Raw genomic sequence first — 27,738 nt, forward strand, 5'->3', positions numbered from 1 at the left:
TCGGACCAGGTATTAATATGGTCAAGAATAGTAACTCCCGTTGCATGCACATCTCCGGTGGCAGGTTGTATGGAGTAAGAAAGACTGGCCACAATGAATATTGTCTCCCTGACATTCCGAACGGACTAAATCCATCTGTGCATAATCCGAGATACACATTCCGGATATTGCTAGCGAAATCTGGATGTACTTTGTTGAAATGTTTCCAGGCTCTTGCATCTGATGGATGAGTCATCTCACCATCCGTCTGAGTATGCTCGGCATGCCATCTCATCTTTCCAGCAGTCTGCTCTGATTGATACAATCTTTTCAATCTGTCTCTAATTGGTAGGTACCACATCCTTTGGTACGGTACCCTATTACGTCCCCGCCCTTGCGGCTTGAATCGTGGCTTCTTGCAGAATCGACATTCTTCTAGCTTCTCATCATCTCCCCAATAGATCATGCAGTTGTCGATGCAAACATCTATCATCTCCGAAGGCAACCCAAGACTATAAACCAGTTTCTGAATCTCATAATAAGAATCAGCAGACACATTGTCTTCCGGCAAATACTCTTTAAACAAGTCCGCCCATTCGTTCATGCAACTTTCAGGTAGATTGTGATCAGTTTTAATATTCATCATTCTAGCAGCTAACGACAATTTAGAGAGACCTTCTCTACAACCACTGTAAAGTGGTTGATTCGCCGCGTTTAACATTTCGTAAAACTTTTTTGCATCTATATTAGGTTCTTCATCTTCATCATGAGCTACGAATGCATCAGCTACCATATCATGAACCCTATCATAATCTACCATCTCCTCATGATAGTAACTATGTTCATTATGCAAATGATGATCAACCGGTTCTTTTTCCTGAAAATTGCTATTACAACTACTAGCTTCATTCTGATCATAATTAAAACCTTCTCCATGTTGAAACCAGATATAGTAATTTGCCGTGAAACCTCTATTTATTAAATGCTTCCAAACATTTTCACGGTTTGCCAGTTTCGAATTGTTGCATTTCCGACAAGGACAGAACATCTTACCACTTTCTTGGGCGAGCGGTGTTGAATCTGCTTGATGCATAAATGTTTCCAGACCCGCAAGGTATTCTTTCGTCACTCTCCTGTTAGCATCTCTATGCATATACATCCACTTCCGCAACTCGTAAATAGTCCCGGAGCCAGCCATTTTTTTTCTTTCACGTTTTTTGTTGTTGGTGTGTTTATAGGAAAATTCGAATCTGGTAGTTGTAATTTTGCTATGAATTTACGACGAAAATTAATTAGGTGGGCAAAAAAAACGTGTAACACCTAAGAAGTTGGTGGATTCAAAAATTTCCTCGCTAAATACACGTAAACTATTCCCTCGTAAATACCACGCAAAGTTTACGTCGTATTTACGAGGATATAGTTTTTCCTCGTAAAATACTCGTAAAATTACATCCACTTTACGACGAAACAGTTTTGTCGTTACGTTACGAGGAAATAACGATGACTTTAGTTTTTCACGTAAATTCGTCGTAAACTCGACGCAAGTTTACGAGGATTGTTTTTCCTCGTTAATTTTCGTCGATAAGCATGTGTTTTCTTGTAGAGAAAAATATATTATACATAATTTAAAGCAAAAATAGTCAAAATATATGTTCTATAAATTTTAAAAATTAATTAATTATTTTTATAAAACATATTTTGTTTTTAAATTGTAGTTTTTATAGAGGTTTTATATCTATTTCTTAATTTAATATTTGTATATGTTATTTTATAAATGAAATTATTAAAATTTTATGTTAAAATAATTATTATATAAAATTATACACTTTCTATTTAGTTGTAGATATACTTCTATTTGTATAAAAAATAGAGCGGAGCAGTTATTCGACCTTGAAATTTTTAGTACTTGTGATTTGATTCGTTTTTAATGGATACTGATTTTTAATATTTGATTTGCTCCGAAGAGTTACGGATATCCGGATTTTCGAATCGAAACGAATAACTAATCGAATCAAATTTAACGGATAAAATGTTCAGCTTTACATATTAATGTGAATATTGGATAAAGAAAAATACTAGTCTCCTCTGTTTAGCTAGTTTAAAAATTGAACGGTTTAATCTGCAGTGCACTAGTTTGTTTAATCTGTTTCCAACATTAATCTTCCCTTCTGTAAAACATTTTCACATTATAAAATAAACATTTAACAGATAGTATAAAATCAAGCAGTAGTCCATTAATCGACTTAAACACTCGTTTAACATGTTCATAAATTTGCCTTTAGTCAAAAAAAAAATATGATCATAATTTTTTTTTCACATAAAATATTCAGAAAATGTGAAAATAGATATTACGAAAAGTAAAATAAATTGGCATGTTAGATAGTCTGTCATTAAGAAAATAGTACTGATTGTTTTTTTTTTTTTTTTTTACCTTTTTACCTTTTTTCTTGTGGAATCAAGTTTAAAAGTCTTATATTTTGTTAGTCACATTTTGAAAAACTTCAGTTTTCATTTTTTTTTTGAAATGATATTAACATTCTTATAAAAATCTTGTTCAGTTAAAAATTAGAAAATATATGTATTTTTAATATTGATTAAATCATCGTTTACATCAGCATATAATATTTATTTATATTACATATATGTATTAAAGGTCAAATGTATTGTATTCAAATACTGTCTAAAACCCTTTCCTACATCTCAGATTAGCACCTGACGCAAATCACGCACTACAAGAAAACATAATCTTAACGAGGGCGGTTTTACTCGTAAGTTCGTCGTAAAAGAGGCTTTACGACGAACTAGCGAGGAACCACGTTTGGTCGTTACTCATCTGTCGTAACACATATTTCCTCGCTAATTCGTCGTAAAGTAGCGAGGAATATATTTCGTCGTAAAGACGAAGTAGATCATTTCGTCGTAAAGATCACGTCAACATTCCACGTAAAGAGGTCGCTATATTTCCCCGTAAATACGTCGAAACAAGTTCCTCGTAAACTACACGTAAATACCTTGAAAGTGTTTCCTCGTAAAATACTCGTTTATCTTTCCTCGTTATTTCCTCGTAAATGTTTTCTCGTAAAATACTCGTTTATTATTTCTCGTCATATCCTCGTAAGGTTTCCACGTAAATAGGTCGTACTTTAGCTACGAATTTACTTCGTTTTTATTATTTTACAGAATTTAAAAATATAATTAAAAAATAATTAAAATTATTTAATTTATTAATAAAATTGAAATTTAAAATAAAAATAAATCAATATGAAAATATTTTAAATATAAATAAGTTTTGAATTTATAATACAACAACCGGAAAAAAAAACTAAGAGTCGTTCATCGCCTGGTAGAATTCATCACTCCTCCTCGTAACATCCGCCTCGTTATGTACGTCGTATGACTCGCCTCGAATGGGATGTTGTTGTCGCATGTTCCTCAACATGGACTCCCATTCCGGATTTGTGGCCGCTATAACGTCCAAGAAGCCTTCGACTCACCGAAGATCTCTCTGTAATGGGCAGTAAGTCTTCCTTTTCGAACCTGAGAAAAAAATTAAATTTTTAAAATTAACATCAACAGTATATTTCCCAACATTATCCACCTAATGAACACTAAATAACATAAAATCCGTAAACCTATCTAAATTCCCTATACTAACCACCTAATCTATCCTAAACTAACCAAATTAGAGAGGAATTAGAGAGACTTACCATTGCTACGAAATGGAGAGGAGGTGGAGAGGAAGTAGAGAGGAAAGAAAGAGTGAGCGCTCGGGGGTATATATAAGATTACATATCGTCGCAAATTCGTCGTAAGCTTACGACGAAATAGCGAGCAGTTACAAAGGTCCGTGTTTTTCAATACGAGGAAATTACGAGGAATCGCAAAGGCCCGTGTTTTTATATACGAGGTATTAACGACGATTTTGCTTACGTGGAATTAACGAGCCTTGCTTTCCTATAAATATACCCACAACTCTCATTCTCAAACCACACACAAACTCCCAAATCACACCCTATCTGAAATCACATTCCTCAGTAAAATCCTATTCAAATTATAAATATTTGAAAAAATAGGAAAATGATAAGATATTAGAATTCATGTGGGCGAGACTTACGTATTATAATTGCTGGAAGTCTTGCCACATGTTAATCTTGTATTTTTATCATTTTCCCTTTTTTCTAGTTTTTACACTACGAGGTATTTACGACGATTTCTACTTACGTGGAATTAACGAGTGTTATGTTTAAATCCTTTTACGTGGTATTTACGACGATTTCAACTTACGTGGAATTAAGGAGTGTTATGTTTAAATCCTTTTACGTGGTCTTTACGACGATTTGTGCTTACGTGGAATTAACGAGTATTATGTTTAAATCCCTAAAATCCGAAACCTCCAAACCCCAAACCCCAAACCCCAAACCCCAAACCCCAATCCCCAAACCCCAAACCCCAAACCTGAAACCCCAAACCCCAAACCTCAAACCACGAAACCTCCAAACCACAAACCCCAAACCCCAAACTCCAAACCCCAAACCCCAAACCCCAAACCTGAAACCCCAAACCCCAAACCTGAAACCCCAAACCCCAAACCTCAAACCCCGAAACCTCTAAACCTGAAACGCCAAACCCCAAACCCCATATTCCAAACCCTAAACTCCATATTCCTTATTTTCATATATTCCAAACTCCATCTTTATTTTTAAATTTTGTCGTTATTTCCTCGTTGGCTTACGAGGTATTTACGACGATTTCTGCCTACGTGGAATTTACGACGATTTTTTATACGTGGTCTTTACGACGATTTCTTATACGTGGTCTTTACGACGATTTGTGCTTACGTGGAATTAACGAGTATTATGTTTAAATCCCTAAAATCCGAAACCTCCAAACCCCAAACCCCAAACCTGAAACCCCAAACCCCAAACTTCAAACCCCGAAACCTCCAAACCCCAAACCCCAAACCCCAAACCCCAAACCCCAAACCCCAAACCCCAAACCTGAAACCCCAAACCCCAAACCTCAAACCCCGAAACCTCTAAACCCCAAACCCGAAACCCCAAACCCCAAACCCCAAACCCCAAACCCCATATTCCAAACCCAAAACTCCGTATTCCTTATTTTCATATATTCCAAACTCCATCTTTATTTTTAAATTTCGTCGTTATTTCGTCGTTATTTCCTCGTTGGCTTACGAGGTATTTACGACGATTTCTGCCTACGTGGGATTTACGACGATTTTTTATACGTGGTCTTTACGACGATTTCTACCTACGTGGAATTTACGACGATTTCTTATACGTGGTCTTTACGACGATTTGTGCTTACGTGGAATTAACGAGTCTGCGTTCTTTATTTTAATATTTCGTCGTTATTTCCTCGTTGGCTTACGTGGAATTAACGAGTGTTATGTTTAAGTCCCTAGAATCCGAAACCCCAAACCCCATATTCCTTATTTTCTACTTCATATATTCCAAACCCCATCTTTATTTCTATTCCAAACCACAATTCCCACATTTGCTTATTCATAAAACAAACTCCCACATTACCTTATTCATAAAACAAACCCCACATTATCTTATTCATAAAACAAACTCTCTCATCTTATTCATAAAACAAATACATCAATCGGATACATCGACATTTCTCGTCATCACTAGAATCATCATCATTTTCATTAAACTCGTCTTCAACAGCTTCGTCTGTGGCATCATCGGGAAGATCTTCGTACTCGTGATTATGCGGATCAATGAGAAGGATGTCATCAATTTCTTGTTCAGGTTCCTCGACTTCATTTATCTGTTCTTCTTGCAATTGTGGTTCTTCTCCACTGATGATTCGTCCTCGAGGTGTAACTTTGATCACTGCTAACAATTTATACCTGAATCTCTCATCCGAGGGTATGGAAATAAGCTAACTTGGTCTGCTTGTGAAGCTAAGATGAAAGGCTCGAATTTGTTGTACCTTCGTCCACCGTTGACATCAACTACACCGAATTTGTTAGGCCGAACACCTCTGTTGACGACGGGGTCGAACCATTCACATTTGAAGAGGACGCATTTCAACTTCAGTATCCCTGGAAATTTGACTTCAATAATCTCCGTCAAGATCCCGTAGAAATCTGTTTCCCCTTTCACACATATTCTATAGTTACTGGTCGCCCGCTGTCTACCATACTCATATGTATGAAAAGTATAACCTCGTGTGAAATACATCTGTGATGTGGTGACCTTTACAAGTGGAGATTGAATTACTTCGTGTAACCACTTAGGATAATCTGCATCTGTGATGTGGTGACCTTAAAAAAAAAAACGTGTAACACCTACAAAGTTGGTGGATTCAAAATTTCCTCGCTAAATACACGTAAACTATCTCCTCGTAAATAACACGCAAAGTTTACGTCGTATTTACGAGGAAATAGTTTTTCCTCGTAAAATACTCGTTAAATTACATCCACTTTACGACGAAACACTTTTGTCGTTACGTTACGAGGAAATAACGATGACTTTAGTTTTCCACGTAAGTTCCTCGTAAAATCGACGTAAATTTACGAGGATTGTTTTTCCTCGTTAAATTTCCTCGCTAAGCATGTGTTTTCTTGTAGTGACGGCTTAGACCATTCTTACATTGACTTTCTAATAAATGATAAGGAAATGGTATTTTGTGTTATAAAATAACTTATAATTTTAGAAATTTAAATAAGAGCGAATTTTTATACCCGCGGAAAGAAGATAACACTGATATATGATAAATATGCGAAAGAGAATACTTATTATAAAGACGGAGAAGAGAGATGAGGTGCGAGTTACAAATGATCAAAATCGATCGTTTATATAGAAAATAAATTCACTGTGCAAATAGTGCAGCGAGCCCGTATCTTTTATATTTTCAACACTTTCGGTTCTCTTTCATAATACTTTGTGAATTTTAAGTGGTTAAATAAATAGAAGTACCATGCTTAACGAAGGCAAAAGACACTCTAGCTTCTTATAAAAACCATCGGAACTTTCTCTAGTAGTATATACCACTGTCAAAATAGCCTTGAAACGGTCAAATCCTGTTCCATTTTTATACTGATTTCGATTAGAGAATACGCCTAGACATGATAAATTTAATTATATTATGTATTGTATATACAATATTTAAACAACATAATAAAGTATAAAAGAGATTATTAGTGTGATTAAGTAACTAATACGGCATGCGAAATAAAAAGACATCCAACTACAACATAATTGTTGGAGTAGAAAACAACGTTTAAATTTTAAAGCAAAGTTTGGAGCAAAATATAAGTTACTAATTGAGGTTTTAGTATCTTAAACCACGTTGATATGGAAAATACAAAAAGATAAAAATCGTTTTGGATTATAAAGTAACCATTTACACACATTCATGAAAAATGAAAAATCAAATTTTTGGCTTTGTTGACGCTTAAGAAAGGACAAGTTTTCAGCAATGCGCTGGCTGCCGACGCTGATCGGTCCGTACAGCTGGATTTTGGTATCAGCAGTGTTTTCGTATAATACCTATACGGAAGCTTATTTGTAAATACACAACAAAAGCAAGCCAAATGTTTCATTATGAATTATTCTTTGCCGGCCAGTTTGTCTCTCACAAGACGCTGATTACAATTTTCAAAACATACAGTGATAAATATACATAATTCAGTGGTTATAGGATCTAATTAGTGATAAATAGACATAATTCAGTGGTTATGTGATCTAATCAGTGATAAAATGCCTTTTTGTTGTATTTTTCATTAAATGGTAAGAGGTATTTTATTACATTTTTTTAGGTGTGAACTCAACATTTTTTGTCGAGCAATCACGAAGCAACCTTACATAATCTACAATACAAGCATTTACTACACGAAGGAACAAAGACTAATCATAGTATCGAACGTGAAAGAACATCGTTTTATGTGAATCCACGTTTGTCCTACACACGCTCCCTTGCAATGTACACCAAAACGATCAAAGTCAGAACGTAATAATATGTGTATATAACCATACATCCGGTTGACCACGTGGATGTGCCACCCTAGTCAAACCTTATATATATCCATCTTCATCGACTACTTTCCATATCAATTCATTACATTTATTTTTCCTCTATCCAACTATTTCTATTGTACACATAACAAGAATCTAGTCTTTTTTTTTCGTAAAACAAGAATCTAGTCTTAATCGAGAAAACAATGGTTTTTGTGGTGGAAGATTATTTTTCATTTTATAAATTTAAAATGAGGCAGTTTGTATTATTTTTCCCACTATTAGCCCTCGTAGTCGTAAGCTTAGCCGGTACTGCGACGGTAGAGGCTGCGACGGGATTGAACCCTCCAGTGAAACTGGTTTGGCATTATTACAAAGTTACTAACACTTGTGATGATGCAGAAACTTATATTAGATACCAAGTTGAAAAGTTTTATAGGAACGACAGTAGCATTGCTCCCAAGCTACTTCGTCTCCTCTATTCCGATTGTATGGTTAACGTAAGTAAGAACGTAGTCGTTTCGTTATTTCAATAAACTTCGTTAACATAGCTTTCATTTTTTAACCTTTGGCGTTGTTGTGTGTAGGGATGCGATGCTTCGGTTCTTTTACAAGGGCCAAACTCAGAGAGGAAGGCTCCGCAGAATCGAGGACTTGGAGGTTTTGTGATAATCGATAAGATAAAAAAGGTTCTTGAAACACGCTGTCCCGGTGTAGTTTCTTGCGCTGATATACTCAACCTTGCCACTAGAGATGCTGTTCACATGGTAAATATATACATGTAGTTGTTACTTATTATCAATCGATTATTGTGGATTTGTCATGAATTTTTACTGATTGGTGTTGTTTTGTTGGATTGGATGTACTGATTGATTAGGCCGGAGCACCGTCTTATCCTGTGCTTACAGGAAGAAGGGATGGTGGGGTTTTAAATGCAGACGCCGTGGATCTACCGTCACCGTCCATCTCAGTGGAGGAGTCATTGGCATATTTCAAGTCCAAAGGTCTTGACGTTTTGGACATGAGTACTCTTCTAGGTAACCATATCTGAACTTTATTCACATGTAAAACTAACACACATAAAACCGCGACTGAAACAATACAAATGTAAAAGAATATACACGAATAGTTATTAAATTTTTAAAATATCCAGGGTTTGTTTATGTTTGGTAAACATTCTTCAACTCTATAAACATGTCTAACTACTATAGAGTTTACGGATTACAACACTTAGACCATCATTATTAGGAGTCTATCAAAAAAACGTTTTTCACCACACTAATATTGTAATGGAAGGATCTCTCAAAATCTTGAAAAACTTGTGTGATTTTTTTTGAAGTGAAATATTTATTTTTCGCATGTTTCTTGAATTAATTTTTATTATAATATTAATATGTGGTTAAAGATTATATGTGAAAAATCGATGCTCGTATACATAAAGTTACTAGGTTTCACATTACAAGAACGTGGATCTCTTTAGATTCTCTTGGGTGAATGAACAACTTCTTATCGTGTTATTTATACTCTTAACAGGAGCACACTCGATGGGGAAGACACATTGCAGCCACATAGTGAACAGGCTATACAACTTCAAGAACACAGGAAAACCAGACCCGACCATGAACACAACATTGGTGTCAGAACTCCGAACCCGTTGTCCTCCAAGAACAAAAAAGGGCCAAACCGACCCACTCGTTTACCTAAACCCAGACTCAGGATCGAGCAACAGATTCAGCAACTCCTACTATTCTCGTGTCTTGTCTCACAACGCTGTCTTGGGCGTGGACCAACAGTTGATCTACAACGGTGACTCGATGGAGATCACGCAAGAGTTTGATGCAAATTTCGAAGATTTTAGAAAGTCTTTTGCTTTGGCAATGTCGAGGATGGGGTCCATCAATGTTTTGACTGGTAAAGCTGGAGAGATTCGCCGTGATTGCAGAGTTACCAACGCTAACTACGGGGCTTAAAATATACCTATATCGTAGTTTATGTGTGTATGTGATTATTATACTATAATCTAAATATTTTGATAAATTTATTATCGATAAGGATGGTGAACAAATAGCGGAGATCCAATTATTTAATTCATCTCTTGTAATAATTATATAACTAAAGTTCTATAAAAGAATGAACTATTATATTTTTCTTCTTATAAAAACGGTGTTTATAGAAATCGATCCTTGTTTTTGCCATGATTTTATACATCGATACTATTGTTTTAGAAATCCATGTAATGGAATTTGAACAAGACATTTGACCCAAAGAAAAGCAAAGGAATTAGAACCAGACCCAAAACGTTGCGTTTCAAAGACTTGCCTTTTCGGACGCGTGTTAGCATTCCAATCTTGGCTAACAGCCAATACACAGGACACGTCGTTACCAGTTACGAAAGTCCGAAGAAGAGAGATATGTACCAGTTACGAAAGTCCGAAGAAGAGAGATATAGCTTGAAAGTGCAAGACGGGTCTAATACAGAGAGTAAAATACATAAGTACAATATTTTTTTTATTTCACAAAGTATTTACAGTATGATAATAACTAAATTTTATCTTTACATACATAAAATATCTTACTATCTCTTTTCCGAATTGACTTACATATCATACTCCAGATAGAGACACCAGCCTAACACGTTCCTAGATCAAAGTAACCCAAGAATCTCTCTGACTTCTTATGACCCCTAGTCCTCTAGTCCTTATGTTTTGTGTCTACTCTTATTCAACACCAAAGCTTTTACGGCATTCTTTTTATGTGGTACCTAATCCTAGGTACGTTTTTCTCAATTTAATTTCTAGATTTTGTGGCTTGCCTTAGCCGACTTCCTAAAAAGAGATATTATCATATCTTCTTATATGAAATATTTTCAAATTTTTACGTAAGTACTTTGCGACTGGTACATGGACATTTTGAAAAGTTGTTTTTCTCGAGCTTCTAAAACTCAGTGGTCACTGCACTAAGATAGCTGTGGTTTTGACACATTTCACACTTAGTAATTTGTTTTTTTTTTCTGATTAAAAACATACAACTTTGTTACTTAATCACCAATCAAACAGTTTATGACAAACTCGTACTAGCTATAGTAGCAGAGCCGTGCACATCATGTATTCAAAAAAGCTTTTGCCTCAGGCCCCCGACAAATATAGCTATTTTAGGGCTCCAATTTGCAAAATATCTATTGCAGTCTAGTGGTTAAGAGGTTTGTGTTTCTGAGCAGGGGGGCCCCAGGTTCGATTCATCCCTTTCTAAATATTTTTTCTTTTAAGATTTGCCTTAGGCCTCATTTTACCTAAGCACGCCACTGTATAGTAGAGGTATGCAACAAGAACCAAAATGAATATCTCAGACCAAAAATCTTAGCGGAAAAGGGATGGTTCGAGATTTCAGAGCTAGACAAGGAGAGGATTCAAGTGGGAGATCTAGGTGGTCGCTTTCTTGGAGTACCATTACTCTTTGTCTTGCTTGCCTGATCAGATTCAGGGTTTCAGACCAAACTCAATAATCTTCGTGTTTATATTTGGTTATTATGGGAATCACCTGATGCAGCGTCATCCTACTTCTTCTTGGCTTTGGTGTTTACTCTATTTTCCTTTTCTTAAAGTTTACTTATTTGTTTCGAGCTTTATCTCCTTTTCTTGTCATAGAAGATAAGGAAAACTTATGATCCTTATTCTTTAGGGTTTTACTTATTATTTACTATATATATCGATGCCTTAGGTGTTGTAAGGGCACGACTTATTTGATTAATAAACAGAGCTTTTATAAACTCTAAACCTTGTTCTCGGATAGAGCTTGACTCTCAACGATCTCAAGAAGGCATGTTTCCTAGGTATTCTCAGAATCAATAGGCTACTTGCGTTATAAGTAACCTCAGGTTACACCAGTTGGTATCAGAGACCTACGGTTTTGATTTCTTAATCAAGACTTCTTACGATCTTTGCTATCCACCTATCTCCGGTTACTCTTTACCTCGTCATTATCATGCCCCCACGTAAGCAAACGCCCGAAGAATTACAAGAGGAGCTTCGCAATACTCTTGAAACCTTCACGGCTTCGCTTCACGATACTCTCATACAGGCCGTTGAAACTGCTCTGACAACAGTGCTTCAACGTCAACAAAACAACCCACAGGCCAACATTGCTCATCGTCATCCTCGTGCCGACGATTCAGATGAAGATTTGGCAGAAAATCTTTTTGCCGATGGCAACCAACAGGAACAACGTAACCACGATCGTATCGGCGCTCCAGCTGATCACCAAATCAACAGACGCGACGTTCAGCCTGAAGAAAGACAATGGGAAAGAGGGTTTCGGATTGAGATTCCAGAATTTAACGGCAATCTTAGCACAGAAGAATTTTTGGATTGGCTTAGTGCGATCGAGGAAATTCTAGAGTTCAAACGCATTCCAGAAGACCAGTGTGTTCCTTTAATCGCTTCCCGTTTCAAAAACAGAGCAATGGCATGGTGGCAACAGATTAAAGAATCGCGACGACGAGCGGGAAAACCTCGCATTGATACTTGGGAGCGTCTCAAAAAGCATATGCGAAGGGCTTTTCTCCCTTACAACTACGAGCGCACTCTCTACAACAAACTCCAAGCTCTGCGTCAGGGTGGTCGGACAGTGGACGAGTATGCAATAGACTTCTTCCACATGGTGTCCCGAACAGCACTTGTTGAAACAGAGGAACAACTCGTCTCACGTTTTATAGGGGGTCTTCGCTATCAAATTCAAATCGCCTTACAGCAGTTCAATCCTCTCACAGTCTCTGAAGCTCACCAACGTGCATTGGCGATGGAAATTCAATACCGTTCAACTTGGAACACAGGAAACTCGAGGAATCGATCGACGACTCAAGCCGTCGACTCCAACACAACGACTACTTCGGATGCATCTCCATCTCGGCCGGCAGTAGCTCGTACTAGTACTAATACACCAACAGACGGGATTGTTCAAACTCGTCCTGCACGAACAGGTGCTCTTCGTTGTTTTACGTGCGGTGAGACGGGACATAGGCAAACGGCGTGTCCAAATCAGCACAAACGAGGGTTGCTGAACCAAGACACCAACCTTGATGAAGAACCTAAGTATGATCAATATGACTCGGACACTCTGGCGGAGGACGCGATCGAGTATATTGCAGGGGACACAGGAGCACATGCCTTGATAGTACGACGAAACTGCTTGCTTCCGCACTCTACTCAAGAATCATGGTTGCGAACAACTTTGTTTCGCTCCACTTGCACTATTCACGGTAAAATATGCAAACTCATCATTGATTCAGGGAGTTGCACAAATGTAATCTCTACAGTTGCGGTCAAGAAGCTAGACCTCAAGACCATGGTTCACCCGTCACCGTATAAACTTGCATGGCTCAACAAGGGAACGGAAATAACTGTATCACGTCAAGTGATGATCTCCTTCTCCATTGGCGGTTATCTTGACTCTGTTTGTTGTGACGTTGTCCCGATGGACGCATGTCATCTTCTTCTTGGTCGACCTTGGCAATACGACAAGGACGCGACTCACCGTGGCAAAACTAATACCTATAGTTTTGAATTTAAGGGTCGCACAATTACGTTTCTTCCATCTCCGGAACCGTCGGCAGTGGACGAGTTACCGGCAACAAGTACTTCATCACCGACACCTGCAACACCAGCTCGCACTCTTCTCACTCTTCCCAAGGCGGAATTCGAAAAACACTTACGCGAGACTGACATGGTATGGGCACTGGTCGCTTCTCCTGTGATCTCGGACCCGAGTAGCGTGGTCCCTAAGGCATTTGACTCTTTGCTAGACAGCTTTGCCGATGTCTTTCCGACTGATCTTCCCACCGGTCTCCCTCCTTTGCGCGATATTCAACACCACATTGATCTCATGCCCAATGCTACGCTTCCAAATCGACCTCATTATCGGATGAGCCCTCAAGAACATGATGAGTTGCGTCGCCAGGTCGAGGAGCTTCTAGCTAAGGGTCACATACGCGAAAGTCTTAGTCCTGCAGCAGTTCCGGCACTCTTAATTCCCAAGAAAGACGGTTCATGGCGTATGTGCGTTGATAGTAGAGCAATTAACAAAATAACTGTACGCTACCGTTTCCCAATTCCGAGGCTTGACGACCTATTAGACCAAGTTGGTCGTGCTTCCATCTTCTCTAAACTAGATCTTAAGAGTGGTTACCATCAGATTCGCATTCGTCCAGGTGATGAGTGGAAAACTGCTTTTATAACTCGTGAAGGTTTGTTTGAGTGGTTAATCATGCCATTCGGTCTTTCGAACGCACCTACCACATTCATGCGAGTCATGAATCAAGCCCTCCGGCCTTTCATTGGCAAATGTGTTGTCGTGTACTTCGACGACATCCTCGTCTTTAGTGAGACGTTGGACATCCATCTTAACCACCTCCGTGATGTCCTTCAAGTGTTGCGACATCAAGAACTCTTTGCGGCAAGAAAGAAGTGTGTGTTCGGCACGTCGCAAGTCCTTTTCTTAGGATACATTATCTCAGCCGACGGTCTACAAGTTGATCCTAGCAAGATCGACGCTATCAAATCGTGGCCCATTCCACGAACTATAACAGAGGTGCGAAGTTTCCATGGTCTCGCGTCCTTTTACCGGCGTTTCGTGAGGAATTTCAGTGCATTAACAGCACCACTGACTGATTGCATGAAAGGATCAACATTCTTGTGGACTACAGCAGCCGAGATAGCTTTTCAAACTATCAAAGAACACTTGATGTCGGCTCCAATATTAGCTTTACCAGATTTCTCAACGGTATTTGAGTTGCATTGTGATGCTTGTAAAGCAGGCATTGGCGCAGTCCTTAGTCAACAAGGACGTCCAATTGCTTACTATAGTGAGAAGATTGCAGGCTCGCGTGCATGATACAGTACTTATGATGTGGAGTTTTATGCCATTGTCCAAGCAATCCGACATTGGCGTCACTATCTTTTTCATCAGGAGTTTATTCTTTTTACCGACCATGACGCCTTAAAACATTTAGATAGTCAGTCTAAGATATCATCTCGCCATGCTTCTTGGATCGCCTACCTCCAACAGTTTACTTTCGTCATACGTCATCAGTCGGGAAAAACAAATAAAGTAGCAGACGCCCTCAGCCGACGCCACACGTTACTTGCTTCGTTTCACACAACGGTCCCTGGTCTTGCTTCTATCGCGGAGCTATACGCAACAGACGCCTACTTTGGACGGATTTGGTGTGAAGTTCAGTCTCATAGTCGGACAGATTATGTCATCACCGATGGATTCTTGTTTCGCGGGGACAAATTATGCATCCCAGAGGGTAGTTGGCGTTTGCGTATCATTCAAGAGGTCCATAATGAAGGACATATGCGACGCGACCGGACTCTTAAGATGGTCCTCGACTCATATTATTGGCCTTCGGTGCGACGTGACGTGGTTCGCTTTGTGGAGCGATGTGTAGTTTGCCAGACATCTAAGGGTCATGCATCGAATGGAGGATTATATATGCCTTTGCCTATTCCTACACAGCCATGGACAGATATTAGTATGGACTTCGTTCTCGGCCTCCCTCGTACTCAACGCGGCTTCGATTCCATATTTGTTGTGGTGGATCGTTTCTCGAAAATGGCTCACTTCGTGCCTTGCAAAAAAACAACAGATGCGGTCATGGTAGCTCAACTTTTCTTCCGTGATATATACCGTCTTCATGGTCTACCATTATCTATTGTTTCGGATAGAGATTCGCGGTTCCTCAGTCATTTTTGGCGTTCTCTTTGGAAGCTTCTGCGTACGAGTCTTGATATGAGTTCTGCTTATCACCCCCAGTCGGATGGTCAGACAGAAGTAATCAATCGATCTTTAGGTGATATGCTTCGTTGTTTGGTCGGCAGTAATATTCGTACATGGGATTCTATTTTGTGTCAGGCTGAGTTCGCTTTCAATCATGCTGTAAATCGGAGCACTTCTTACAGTCCCTTTCGTGTGGTTTATGGTATCGTTCCTAGAGGCCCGATTGATCTTGGTTTGGTCCCTGACGCTACACGTGATCATGGTGAAGCTATTGACTTTGTGGCCAATGTTTCTCATATCCATCAGCTGGTCCATGACAATTTGAAGATCACGTCTGTAAAGTATAAGGAAGCTGCAGATCGTCATCGTCGTGACGTTCAATTCAACGTTGGCGATAAGGTTTGGGCTATCTTAACAAAAGAACGCTTTCCACCTCATGAATACAACAAGTTGAAGGCACGTAAGATTGGTCCATTGGAGATTTTGGAGAAGATAAATGCCAACGCATATCGTTTGATGTTACCAGCGAATATAAGGTGTTCTGATGTCTTTAATGTGAAACATTTGGTTCCCTATGTGCCGCAGGATGAGCCCGAAGATTCGAGGGCGAATCTTTTCTTACCCCGGAGGACCTGATGCAGCGTCATCCTACTTCTTCTTGGCTTTGGTGTTTACTCTATTTTCCTTTTCTTAAAGTTTACTTATTTGTTTCGAGCTTTATCTCCTTTTCTTGTCATAGAAGATAAGGAAAACTTATGATCCTTATTCTTTAGGGTTTTACTTATTATTTACTATATATATCGATGCTTTAGGTGTTGTAAGGGCACGACTTATTTGATTAATAAACAGAGCTTTTATAAACTCTAAACCTTGTTCTCGGATAGAGCTTGACTCTCAACGATCTCAAGAAGGCACGTTTCCTAGGTATTCTCAGAATCAATAGGCTACTTGCGTTATAAGTAACCTCAGGTTACACCATCACCGAATCAGCATCAATGTTTAAAGCTCTATATATTTTGGATATATATCCCTTAATATATTTGGCTTTTCCCATCTCCTCCCATGGATATTTTCCAAAGGATGATTCATCACACGACATATTTAAAAAAAAAAACAAGATGTTTGCATCATCACATTCATCACACAACATATTAAAAATCGAAATGTTTGTATAAACATTTCTGTAGATTAACTAGATTTCTCCTGATATGGCGTTGAATTAGGGATTGTGATATTATATCACGTCTCTATCGTCAACTTGGAACGGACATGAGACTCACTAGTCACTAGTAAAATCTTGAAGAATATAGATTTTGCGTATATATACATAAATCGTAACCTTATCAATTGTAGCGTTGAACTATAGCTATATTTATTAGCCCTTTTGTCCAAAAAAAAAACTATAGCTATATTTATTGCTATTTTATGAAATAATGTCTTTTTTAATAAAAATGAAATACTGTCACCAAACAAAATTGTGTATAATCATCGTATAGAACAAGCATGCACCAATCAAAGTTGAACTAACAAATCAATGAGCATATATATGTGGCAACGTATTATAAGATCAATTGTATGATATCATTCATTAAATCTTTTTCACGCATTCACAATATATATTAGCTTTTCATCTTCACTGAGTTAACAATAGGGGTGGACACTTTACCCCATATCCGAAGCCGCACCCAAACCCGATCCGAAAAACCCGAACCGAAATCTGAACCGAAGTAGCAAAATATCCGAACGGGTATTGAATTAGGAGATATTGGATATCCGAACCCGAACGGGTAATATCCGAACCCGAATGGATATCCGAAGATAACCGAACATATGTATAAATAACCTTATATTTCTAGTTTACATCTCTCATTTTATATAAAATATTTATATTGATACTACACATACTTTAAGTTCATATGATATACATACAATTACGGAAAAAATGATTTGCTATTCACTTAAAATGCATGTCAAACTTTTTATTTCAAGAATTAACAAAAAGTTACGTCCAAAATTTAAAAACAATAACCAAATTAATGTCTTTTTAGTTTGAAAATGTAATGTCCAAATCTATTAACCATTTAATCTATTAAAAATAAAAAATTAGTTAAGTGAAAATTATAAATTTAAATACAAGAAATTTGAGAAGTGAAAATTTTAATATTTTTTTTCAAAATCTAAATATCCGAACCCGATCCCAAATAACCGAATCCGAACTAAAAATACCCGATTCGAAGTACAGAAATACTCAAACGAGTTCTACACCTCTATACCGAAATACCCAAAAATCTAAAATACCATCCGAACCCGAACGTCCACCCCTAGTTAACAATATGCACAGCTTGAAACTTATCTTATACTTATATGACATTGACTCCTATTTTACTTAAAACTACGATAAAGATTAACTCCAAGGTGTGATATCTAGTAAAATGTCTGCTTCTTTATTTTTTTATTTTTTGAAACACTCTGCTTCTTCATTTAAAAACAAAAATTCCTGCGCTCTCTTCCACAGTTTCTGTTTTTCTGCTTTAAAAATATATTAACTTTAACAATTTCTATCAAAAAAATATATTATCAAGCACAGCCTTATTTTTTATCTTATTGAATTTAAGGATATGGTTTGGCAACTAGGAGATGCCAGCTTTACTTTCGATAAGGACTCCAAACTCTACCCAAAAGTAATTGACAATTAACAGCACTTATCAAGTCATATGGGTCGATAGCCTATTAAATTACAGCTACGTATTTTATGAAAATGTATTTATTTTACTTTTCCCCAACTTTTGTCGTTCACTCGTTTGCAAATTGGTTGGTAGGTAGAATAAATTTTCTGTCTCCCTTTGAATATCTTTCTTTAGTTTTGTCTTCTTCAATCATCCATCCTACAATAAATATTCTTTTCACATCGAAATACGACATTAAAAGGCATATTCGAAAATCGATTAATTCCTACAATAGAAAAACATTCAAAAATATGTTCTGTTAAAAACAGAAATAAACGATCGGCGTATATATTTTCAAATCACTAAAACTAAATAATAGAATTAAAAAACTAATTAGAACACTTTTTAGTGTTTTATTCATTAATTATTTAATTTAATATAGTTATATTGGTTGTGTTAAAAAAAAGTTACATTGGTTAACTTTTTATTTATCGATTTAAAAAGTTAGCCATCTATTACTAGTTTAGGGGGGATAACTTCAAATCATATTTTGTGTGTTATTCTTATTCAGATGATATTAAAAATTAAGGTACGTACAGATCACGTAGCTTGAACATTTTTAGATTAACTTCAGGGAACTTATAATTTTTGGATAACACTGTGAACCCATGACCAGGGATATATTGATCCCCGTATAACACTGACGAATTAAGTTATACAAAATGAAACCATTGTTAATTAGTTTTTGATTACCTTGGTTTTATAGTGTATCAACCATCGATAGTTACAAAGTCAATTCTTCTCATCATCTTATTTTTGTCCAAAAAAGTAATTATATCAATGACTATTTCAATTTAAATCGCATTATAGCTTTTTTTTTTTTATCAAAAAGCATTTTTTTGGTAAAGTTTATCAACATTTTCTCGTATTTTCTTTTCTAATTTTTCTGTGCACTCTAATAAACAAACATATGTGCGTTTTAACCGAAGTAACATACATATGTATTAGGAATAGACCTATTTCACATTCAAAAACAACTTCAAAATGGAGAATTATCACATCACATATATTACTCTCATTTATTTGCATTTCTCGATGTGGGATATTAATACATATCTATATGTATTCATATTTGTAATATTAGATCACCCAAATAATTATCAAGCTTCGATTTATGGTTCTATCAGTTTCATAAGCTACATCAACCTATTAAACCAACATGTAGATGATCAATTATTTTTATAGGAAAACCTGTAATTATCTTTATTCAAAACGTTTGCTGGTGACTGCTTTTTATAATTGTAACACGTTAGTCAAGTTTATCTTTGGCATTATCAATCTGCTATAAGGTCAAACCTAAGTTTTGTCCGCTCTAAAGACAAAACCCATGTACAGCGCATTTGATAGGAACCAGCCGAAGATATTATAAACATGAACTAGATATAACGGACAAATATAAGTATAACAAAAACAATTTGATGACATGTTTATTTACTAAAACATGAACTACATATAAGGGAACAAATATAAGTATAACAAAAACAGTTTGATGACAGCATAAATCCTACTTCAAATCAGTCAGTCAAATATGTACCTAACAACACAATCTTTGTGAGGGTATGTACAAACCAATTTGGTTTCTTCCTCTTTCCTACGTCTTTCTGCAATTTTGAAAAATAATTGTCGGGTTAGTCGTTTTAGCCATTTATTCGTATTATGTACTACAAGTCACCATATTGGCTACGAAATTATGTAGTATTATTTTAGACCTTACAATCACGGTACTTGATTATCATGAATTTCCAAAATATAAAATAATCATATGCATCTTGTAAATTTGGGAATTTGGGAATTTTATGAGATTTTAGATAGAAAAACTCCATCAAACAGCATCCCGCCGCCAGCATCGTTACCCGTCCCCCTCGAGTTTCACTTACAGCTAGGTGTTTTTCAGAACTTTGTACAGTAATAATTTCTTTTTTAATTTAAATTATATTTAAAAATAAATTTTATTAATATAATAAATTTTATTATTTTCTTACAAATGTTTAATGGAAATTTAATTTAACTGAACATAAAATCAATATAAAATATATATTTTTAATTTTAAATGATATTTAAGAATATATATATATATGTGTCTAAAATCAAGAATTTATTTTAAATTAAATTTAAGAATGTATATAGGTTTAAAATTATAATCTAAGATAGATTTTTTTATCTATTTTTGTTTTGGTTAAATATAAATAAACTTGTATAAAATTAATACAAATTGATATAAAATTGTATAATTATCAAAAATTAAAAATAAACAGTATTTATAAAATTTGTAGATATATAAAAGAAATTAATGATTTTATGATTAAATTTTTTAATTTTAAAAAAACTATAGAAAATTTTGAAAATTTTAGTAATAAAATTTTATAATTATAAAAATAGAATTAAATAATATTTTGAAATTCATAATGTCATATTTGAATATATTTATTTTAATGATAATGTATGAGTTATTATCATATTCTAAAAAGTGTATCAAAAATATAAATCGACATTAAATGTAATGTATGAGTTATATCTATATTCCAAAAAATACAAAAAATATAAATTAATATTAAATATAATTGTCCATGTCATATTTTGTCATAAACTATGTGATTAATTTTAGTATTCATATCACATTTTTATTATTAAAATTATTGTAGAGATTACATGTGGCAAATCATTTTTCAAATAATATCTAGGTATTTGACGAGAAACTACTAATTAAAAAAATTGTCGTCAAAATATTCAAAACTCATTCGCATAACATTTTATGCATTTTTACATAGCATATCAACTTCATTTGCATAAATTTATTTAAAAAGTTTCCAAGTTGCGTTGTTTTTTTGTCCGTTCTGTATAATTTGGTCCACCACCTAATGACCAAAGCTTTAAAACTGAATAAATACGTCTAAAATTATAAGAGATTGTCAATGACGTGAATGTTAATCAACAAGAGGACGGCCACGTTGAAAGCTTTGAATTACAGCTAAACATATACTATAGATTTCCGTATAACTGTACTTAAGTTTTTTTTTTGGCATAAAAACTGTGCTTACGTGAATACACACATCTCTATATATATAGCACAAAGACGTGTTTTGTTTTCGCCCAAACCAGCTCAGCTTTTCCTTTATTTTTCTCCTTCATCTTCGCTTCTTTTTCAACAAAAAAAAAACTCCATTTTTATCAAGAGGTTCCATATCCCAAGAACATTTTCTCGTACTTTTCCTTAGAGTTTCACACATTATTCAACAAGCTCGACGAGACTACGGCTGCAAATTTCAAATCGTCAGGTTAGTGTTTATTTCATCTCTCATTTGCTTTGTTTTTGGCTTGTTGTGACTTGTGAAAGAACATTTCATCAGAATAAATAAATTAATTATTTAGGATTTTACTTTAGTTTTGCACATCCTTTCTTACGGAAATGTATAGGCAATATTCGATTTTTGCTATAATCCCAACTTAGAGTTCTGTTTTCTTGTGTTTAAGCTCTTTTTTTTTTTCTCATTGTCGTTCTTCTTTCTAAAACCCAAAATGCTTTCAAAAACAGAAACTGAAACTAAACCCCAGATGCCAATAGATAACCCTAACTTTTAACGGACTAGCTGTACGCAATGCGATGAAACCGGGTTACTCGTATATGTCGGATGATGAAAGACATAAGACCGGTTTACTTGTATATGTCGGATGATGAAACCGCGTTTTCACAACGATAGATTACCTGTTAGTGTTACAATAGCCACGAGGCTTGTTATTGATTACCTGTTATAGTGTAACAATAACCACAAGCCTTGTTGGCCGGTCGGACCACAACTTTGAAGTGGACCCGATGAGTAGATCGGTATAGCTTAGCTCACCACACAATTGAATAGTAATCTTTCGTTACTTTTGTTTCATTTATTCTGTTGTTTACAGGAGTTTTGTTTCATTAAACTAAATTAGTGTTAAGTAAATAGTATCATTACAATAAATTCCCCTGATCATTTAATTCAAATCCTATTATTCTTAATCACAACCACTCATGTTATCCATTAACATCAATAACTCTTGTAGTATCATATAATCAATCTTGCATGTACATGACCGCTACTCAATTATATACAAAACTAGGTGATAACCCGCGCCTTGCGCGGGGTGAATTGACTCGGTGATTTAATGTTTGACATCCAAAATAGAGTATGTATTTGCAATATATGATTGATAAAGTAGGACTTTATAACAACGGAAGATTTAATGATATTGCAATAAACAGATTATCGTAGTTGATTCTCATATATTCTGGCATTAGAGAGGAAACAAATAATAGGTTTTACCGGCGAGATTTTAATATCGCAGCCATTATTCGATGAATCGACCGGTTGGGCTCAGTAAACCCAAATAACCGATTTTCAATATTACGTCCAGTTAAACTCTATATTAAAAAGAGTCCAGACATGTAGTTGTAATTATGCCTCTGTAATCCTGGCTTCGCAAACTAATGATACGTACAAATAGTTTGTATGCCATAAATCTAATATTACAGAAAGGGAGATCACGTCTTCATCTTCGTCTTGCGTAACAAATAACTAAGCTTATCTTCTTGTGACATCGTCATCTTCTCTTTTCATAGTTCATAAATTCTATAAACGTTCAAGAACCGTAATGCAGTGTGGAGCTGCGCAACTTAGCGAGCTTGGTCATGTCTCGGTTCTAAGATACAGAGTGTACTCTGTTTCAAAGTGTTCTCGTCGAGATGAATAGTCATGTTTCTCTTGTAAGACAAAAGTAAAAGACGTCTTCATCTTCTCGGTTCTGTCATACGAATTTAAACGTCTTCATCTTCTCCGTTTTATCGTCTTGAGTAACACAGAACTGCAGCTTACCTTCTTCAGACGTCGTCATCTTCTCTTTCGATCATACTTCTTCATATCACAAGCATGCGCATAGATTGTCACATTGAAGAACAAAGATATGTAATAACTCAGAAGTCACGGTCAAGAACAACGTTAGACATAATAAACTAACTTTTTATAGTTCATACAATCTATACACGTTCAAGAACCATTATGCAGTGTGGAGCAAAAATGCTTAGCGAGCTCGGTGATGTATCATTTCTAAGATTCAGAGTGTTCTCTTCTTGAAAGTGTTCATGATGAGTTCTTCGCCGATATGAATGTTCATGTCTCCCGTATAAGAGAAAAGTTAATTACGTCTTCATCTTCTCGATTCTGTGTTTCTAACTTACACGTGTTACTATCTAGTGCTTCGCGATGTGCACTGACAGAACACACCCGTATATGTTCTGGAAAGTGTTCAGGATGGGAAATAATCTTTACGATGGTACGGTGATGTCGTAGCTTAAGCTTTACGTGATAACTCATTCCACGAGTGGTTTTTTTAATTTTCTAGATCAATGAAACGTTTCCCAAAATTATGGAATAGCAAAACCAATTAAGGCAACTAATTTGTGAGAGTCTCTATCCAGTGGACACGTGTCATACATGGTGTGAAAGCATTAACTCCAATGCTCCTCTTTTGATATATAAGGGATATAGTTTTTTCCTTAAAAAAATACACCATTTAGTTAAGGTTTTGCTACCATACATTTGGCCAATTTTGATAGAAAATTGGTTATCTATCAAATATATCCCATAGTTCATGACGTGAAATATCTCAATGGATAAGTGAAAAAAAAACCCCACATAAAATCGGTACAGAGACTTATCATTACAGTAGTAAAATTATAAATATTTTCAAAAAATATTAGAAAGATTACCAAATAAAAATTTAATAATCAGGAATTTAGCACACAAAAAATTAAAAATCAGGAAAACAAAACTAACATTCAAACAATAGTTTTTCCACATTCAAACAATAGTTATTTCTTCCCTTTTTAAAATATATACTTTGTTTGCTTTTACGATGGTTGTTTAATTTGGGGAGAGTTTTAACTTTTAAGGGGTCCCCTACATTTTATGTTTATAGTTTTCAACTGCAATTGTTTATGATCAACAAAACGTAGTTGTACTTTTTATAGCACACGATATACAATAGACGGTTAGTGTCGTCGGAATCCATTCAGCTGAAAACTTAGCTTAGTGGCTGCCTGGCTGGACCACTAGCCTTTGCTAATGTTATTTAGGTATATGTTTATATGTGGAGAATTTAGGTAAGATAGATTTAGTCGGCCAGATAATGTTTTTGTTTATATCGTAAACACTGATTCTACTTTTATCATGAGTTCATGGTTTTGGAAAATTTAACCCCAAATCCATTTTTCTAGATTAGGAAGATATGCTATAGAGAATAACAAAGGAATAACAGAAAAAGAGGTGTCAATCTAATGGATCAAGAACTCGCCATAAGTCCTTCTCCATGGCCAATATTTTATTGAGAATATTCCCTAATATAGCCTTTTTCAAAACCATCCAAAATTTTATAAATGCAATTGAGTTGACATCAATCAAGGGTTATATGAATGAATCAATGATACATCATACATATCAAGTGAAAAAAATAATTATTTTGTAGAATTAAAAAAAACTAATTAAGTTGACGTTTTTGTTACAGGATAATTTTAATTAAATAATGGAGGAGAGATCAAGTTGTGTGCAAATACAAGTAGAAGAGGAGCTGCCAACTTTACTACGAAGAGCCACAACAGAAGAAATGCTTGGCTTTGACAATTACAAAGAGAGTAATCTTCCCCTTCCTCATTTCATCAGTCGTTTTCATCATTCTCATGCTTCCACAACTAATTTGGTATATATTATTTATTTTATTTATTGCCTTCCACATTCGCAAACATTAGGTTAAAAGTTATTATATAAATAAGTCTAACCAATTCATTTTACATATATATGTATAGAATGGTCAAGAAGCATCAAGAGAAGCAATGGAAGAGACTACACCATGGACGATGCCCAAACACCAAAGGAAACCATCACTTTCGATGCCAACTTCACCAAATGTTCTCATGATCTCCGATCCGACATCTTCTTCTTCTGACAACAACAACAACATTGGTCCGTCAACTGGCAAATCCGTCAAGTTCATCTCTCAGCCGATGACCAAAGTCTCATCTCTCTACATGGAAACTGGCAACGATGATGATGACCGTCGTCGTCATGATCATCATTATCATCAGAGCGGTCGTCTTCAAAATCAAAACCCGGCGATGGATAAGCTTAAGGATCACAGGTACAACTCGTTCAAGACATGGTCAGGGAAACTAGAGAGACAGTTTACAAGAAAACCAGCTTCTATTGAACCGGAGACACCAAACCGGGCTGAGGAGAATTTAAATACACATGAAGCCATGCCTGTGGACCGTTACTATGCTGCCTTGGAAGGTCCTGAACTAGAGACTCTCCGGGTACATATATGCCTACTCTTGTTTTTTTAAGTATACCTGATCTGTTTTTTTTTTCTCTTAGCAACTTATTTAGAGAATTATTAACGCGTAGACAACCTATAATTTATGATTAAACTATATATTCATGAGTGCATGTTTTCTAATTTTTTTTTTTGAACGTTGCAGCCTCAAGAAGAAATTGTTCTACCAAGTGAACAGACGTGGCCGTTTCTTCTACGTTACCCAATATCCACCTTTGGTATGTGCCTTGGAGTAAGCAGCCAAGCCATAATGTGGAAAACCCTAGCCACGGCCGAGCCAACCAAGTTCCTCCACATACCACTCTGGATCAACGAGGTTCTCTGGTTCATCTCAGTCGCTTTAATCCTCACCATTGCCACCATTTACCTCCTCAAAATCATCCTTTACTTCGAAGCCGTACGCCGAGAATACTACCATCCCATCAGGATCAACTTCTTTTTCGCCCCTTTCATTTCATTACTCTTCTTAGCACTCGGTGTCCCACCTTCCATAGCTACAGAGTTGCCACAGTTCCTTTGGTACCTCCTCATGTTTCCTTTCATCTGCCTCGAGCTCAAGATTTACGGTCAATGGATGTCCGGTGGTCAAAGGAGGCTGTCCCGAGTCGCTAACCCGACGAACCATCTCTCAATCGTTGGGAACTTTGTGGGGGCGTTGCTTGGTGCAAGCATGGGGCTTAGGGAAGGGCCGATATTTTTCTACGCAGTTGGGATGGCTCATTACTTGGTTTTGTTTGTGACACTCTACCAAAGACTGCCGACTAATGAGACTTTACCTAAAGATCTTCACCCTGTGTTCTTTCTCTTTGTCGCGGCTCCAAGTGTTGCTTCCATGGCTTGGGCTAAGATCACAGACTCCTTCGACTATGGCTCCAAAGTTTGTTACTTCATCGCCATCTTCCTCTACTTCTCCTTGGTACGTTTCACATCTACTCTTGGTTCTAACGAGTTCCGTCTTCAGACATGTATTTACTAATACAAATATTTGTTTTGTTTTGCATGAATCTTATAGGCTGTACGGATTAATTTCTTTCGTGGAATCAAGTAAGTTTAAGAAACTTTCATTTATATATATATATTCATTTATTTTTAGAAGTTAAGTTTTAATAATCTCTGACCTTTTTTTCCTTTTTTTTAAATAGATTTTCGTTGTCTTGGTGGGCGTATACGTTTCCAATGACCGGAGCTGCAATTGCGACCATCAGGTACGCAACAGTAGTAAGGAGCACTATGACTCAAGTCATGTGTGTGATCCTCTGTGCCATTGCTACATTAGTCGTTTTCGCACTGCTCGTGACCACCATCATCCATGCATTTGTCACCTGCGAACTTTTCCCCAATGACTACGCCATAGCCATCAGCAACCGCCCGAGACCCAAACAGACTAGCCACCACCGGTGGCTCGACCAACTGAGAAACGTGAGCTCAGAGAACATCGAGAATTACTTGAAATTCACGGACTCGGACAGCAGTCATAGTAATGATCTAGAAGCTGGCAATGGCAAAGCTCAAGAGAGTGATTCCGCATAATCAATACACCTACAATCCCTGGTATAATGGATTCGTAGTATCTAAATTTTGGTTTTGATGCATTGTCAGTGTCTCATGACACAAGTGAGGAACCAAGTAGCTAAAGTGTTGGTTGCTATGGTTCTAATGAGCATGTGTAAAACTAGTAGTAAGCAAATGGAAGGGGTATCTACAATGGTGCACCGATCCAAGGATATAGTAGTATGTAAACTCTTTTTGTTCCAATAAATAAAAAGTTTTGAGGGGGTTATCATTGTATCAACAGCATCAACCGTCAGTTCTTTTCACTGAAACAAAACTAGACAGACAATCAAGAAGCAGAGTAAGACTAGATGTCCAACAAAAGGAACTGTACCCTTGACAAATCAACAGAACCATCATTTATT

The 27,738-nt window shown here is 36.2% G+C and overlaps 2 protein-coding genes across 2 annotated transcripts; both read left to right on the plus strand.

Moving 5' to 3' along the window:
* The first annotated feature begins 8,083 nt into the window (after positions 1-8,083).
* LOC106428441 (probable peroxidase 61) lies at positions 8,084-10,566 on the plus strand. The gene is made up of 4 exons (XM_013869195.3): positions 8,084-8,467; positions 8,555-8,734; positions 8,845-9,004; positions 9,501-10,566. The coding sequence occupies exons 1-4, from the start codon at positions 8,174-8,176 to the stop codon at positions 9,935-9,937; spliced, it is 1,071 nt and encodes a 356-aa protein (XP_013724649.2). The 5' UTR covers positions 8,084-8,173; the 3' UTR covers positions 9,938-10,566.
* Positions 10,567-21,496: 10,930 nt separating this feature from the next.
* Positions 21,497-27,602, plus strand: LOC106428459 (S-type anion channel SLAH3-like). The gene is made up of 6 exons (XM_013869212.3): positions 21,497-21,741; positions 24,998-25,189; positions 25,296-25,802; positions 25,968-26,738; positions 26,835-26,866; positions 26,965-27,602. Exons 2-6 carry the CDS (start codon positions 25,016-25,018, stop codon positions 27,350-27,352), a joined length of 1,872 nt encoding a protein of 623 aa, XP_013724666.2. The 5' UTR covers positions 21,497-21,741; positions 24,998-25,015; the 3' UTR covers positions 27,353-27,602.
* The last annotated feature ends 136 nt before the right edge of the window (positions 27,603-27,738 follow it).

This window comes from Brassica napus, chromosome C9, assembly GCF_020379485.1.
Source record: "Brassica napus cultivar Da-Ae chromosome C9, Da-Ae, whole genome shotgun sequence".
Classification (NCBI taxonomy): domain Eukaryota; kingdom Viridiplantae; phylum Streptophyta; class Magnoliopsida; order Brassicales; family Brassicaceae; genus Brassica; species Brassica napus.

Bases quoted from the DNA above. Each gene is read 5' to 3' on its own strand.
- LOC106428441 (XM_013869195.3), top strand. From the start codon at position 8,174: ATGGTTTTTGTGGTGGAAGATTATTTTTCATTTTATAAATTTAAAATG. The intron at 8,468-8,554 runs GTAAGTAAGAAC...TGTTGTGTGTAG, and splicing joins ATTCCGATTGTATGGTTAAC to GGATGCGATGCTTCGGTTCT. The intron at 8,735-8,844 runs GTAAATATATAC...CTGATTGATTAG, and splicing joins CTAGAGATGCTGTTCACATG to GCCGGAGCACCGTCTTATCC.
- LOC106428459 (XM_013869212.3), top strand. From the start codon at position 25,016: ATGGAGGAGAGATCAAGTTGTGTGCAAATACAAGTAGAAGAGGAGCTG. The intron at 25,190-25,295 runs GTATATATTATT...ATATATGTATAG, and splicing joins ATGCTTCCACAACTAATTTG to AATGGTCAAGAAGCATCAAG. The intron at 25,803-25,967 runs GTACATATATGC...TGAACGTTGCAG, and splicing joins CTGAACTAGAGACTCTCCGG to CCTCAAGAAGAAATTGTTCT.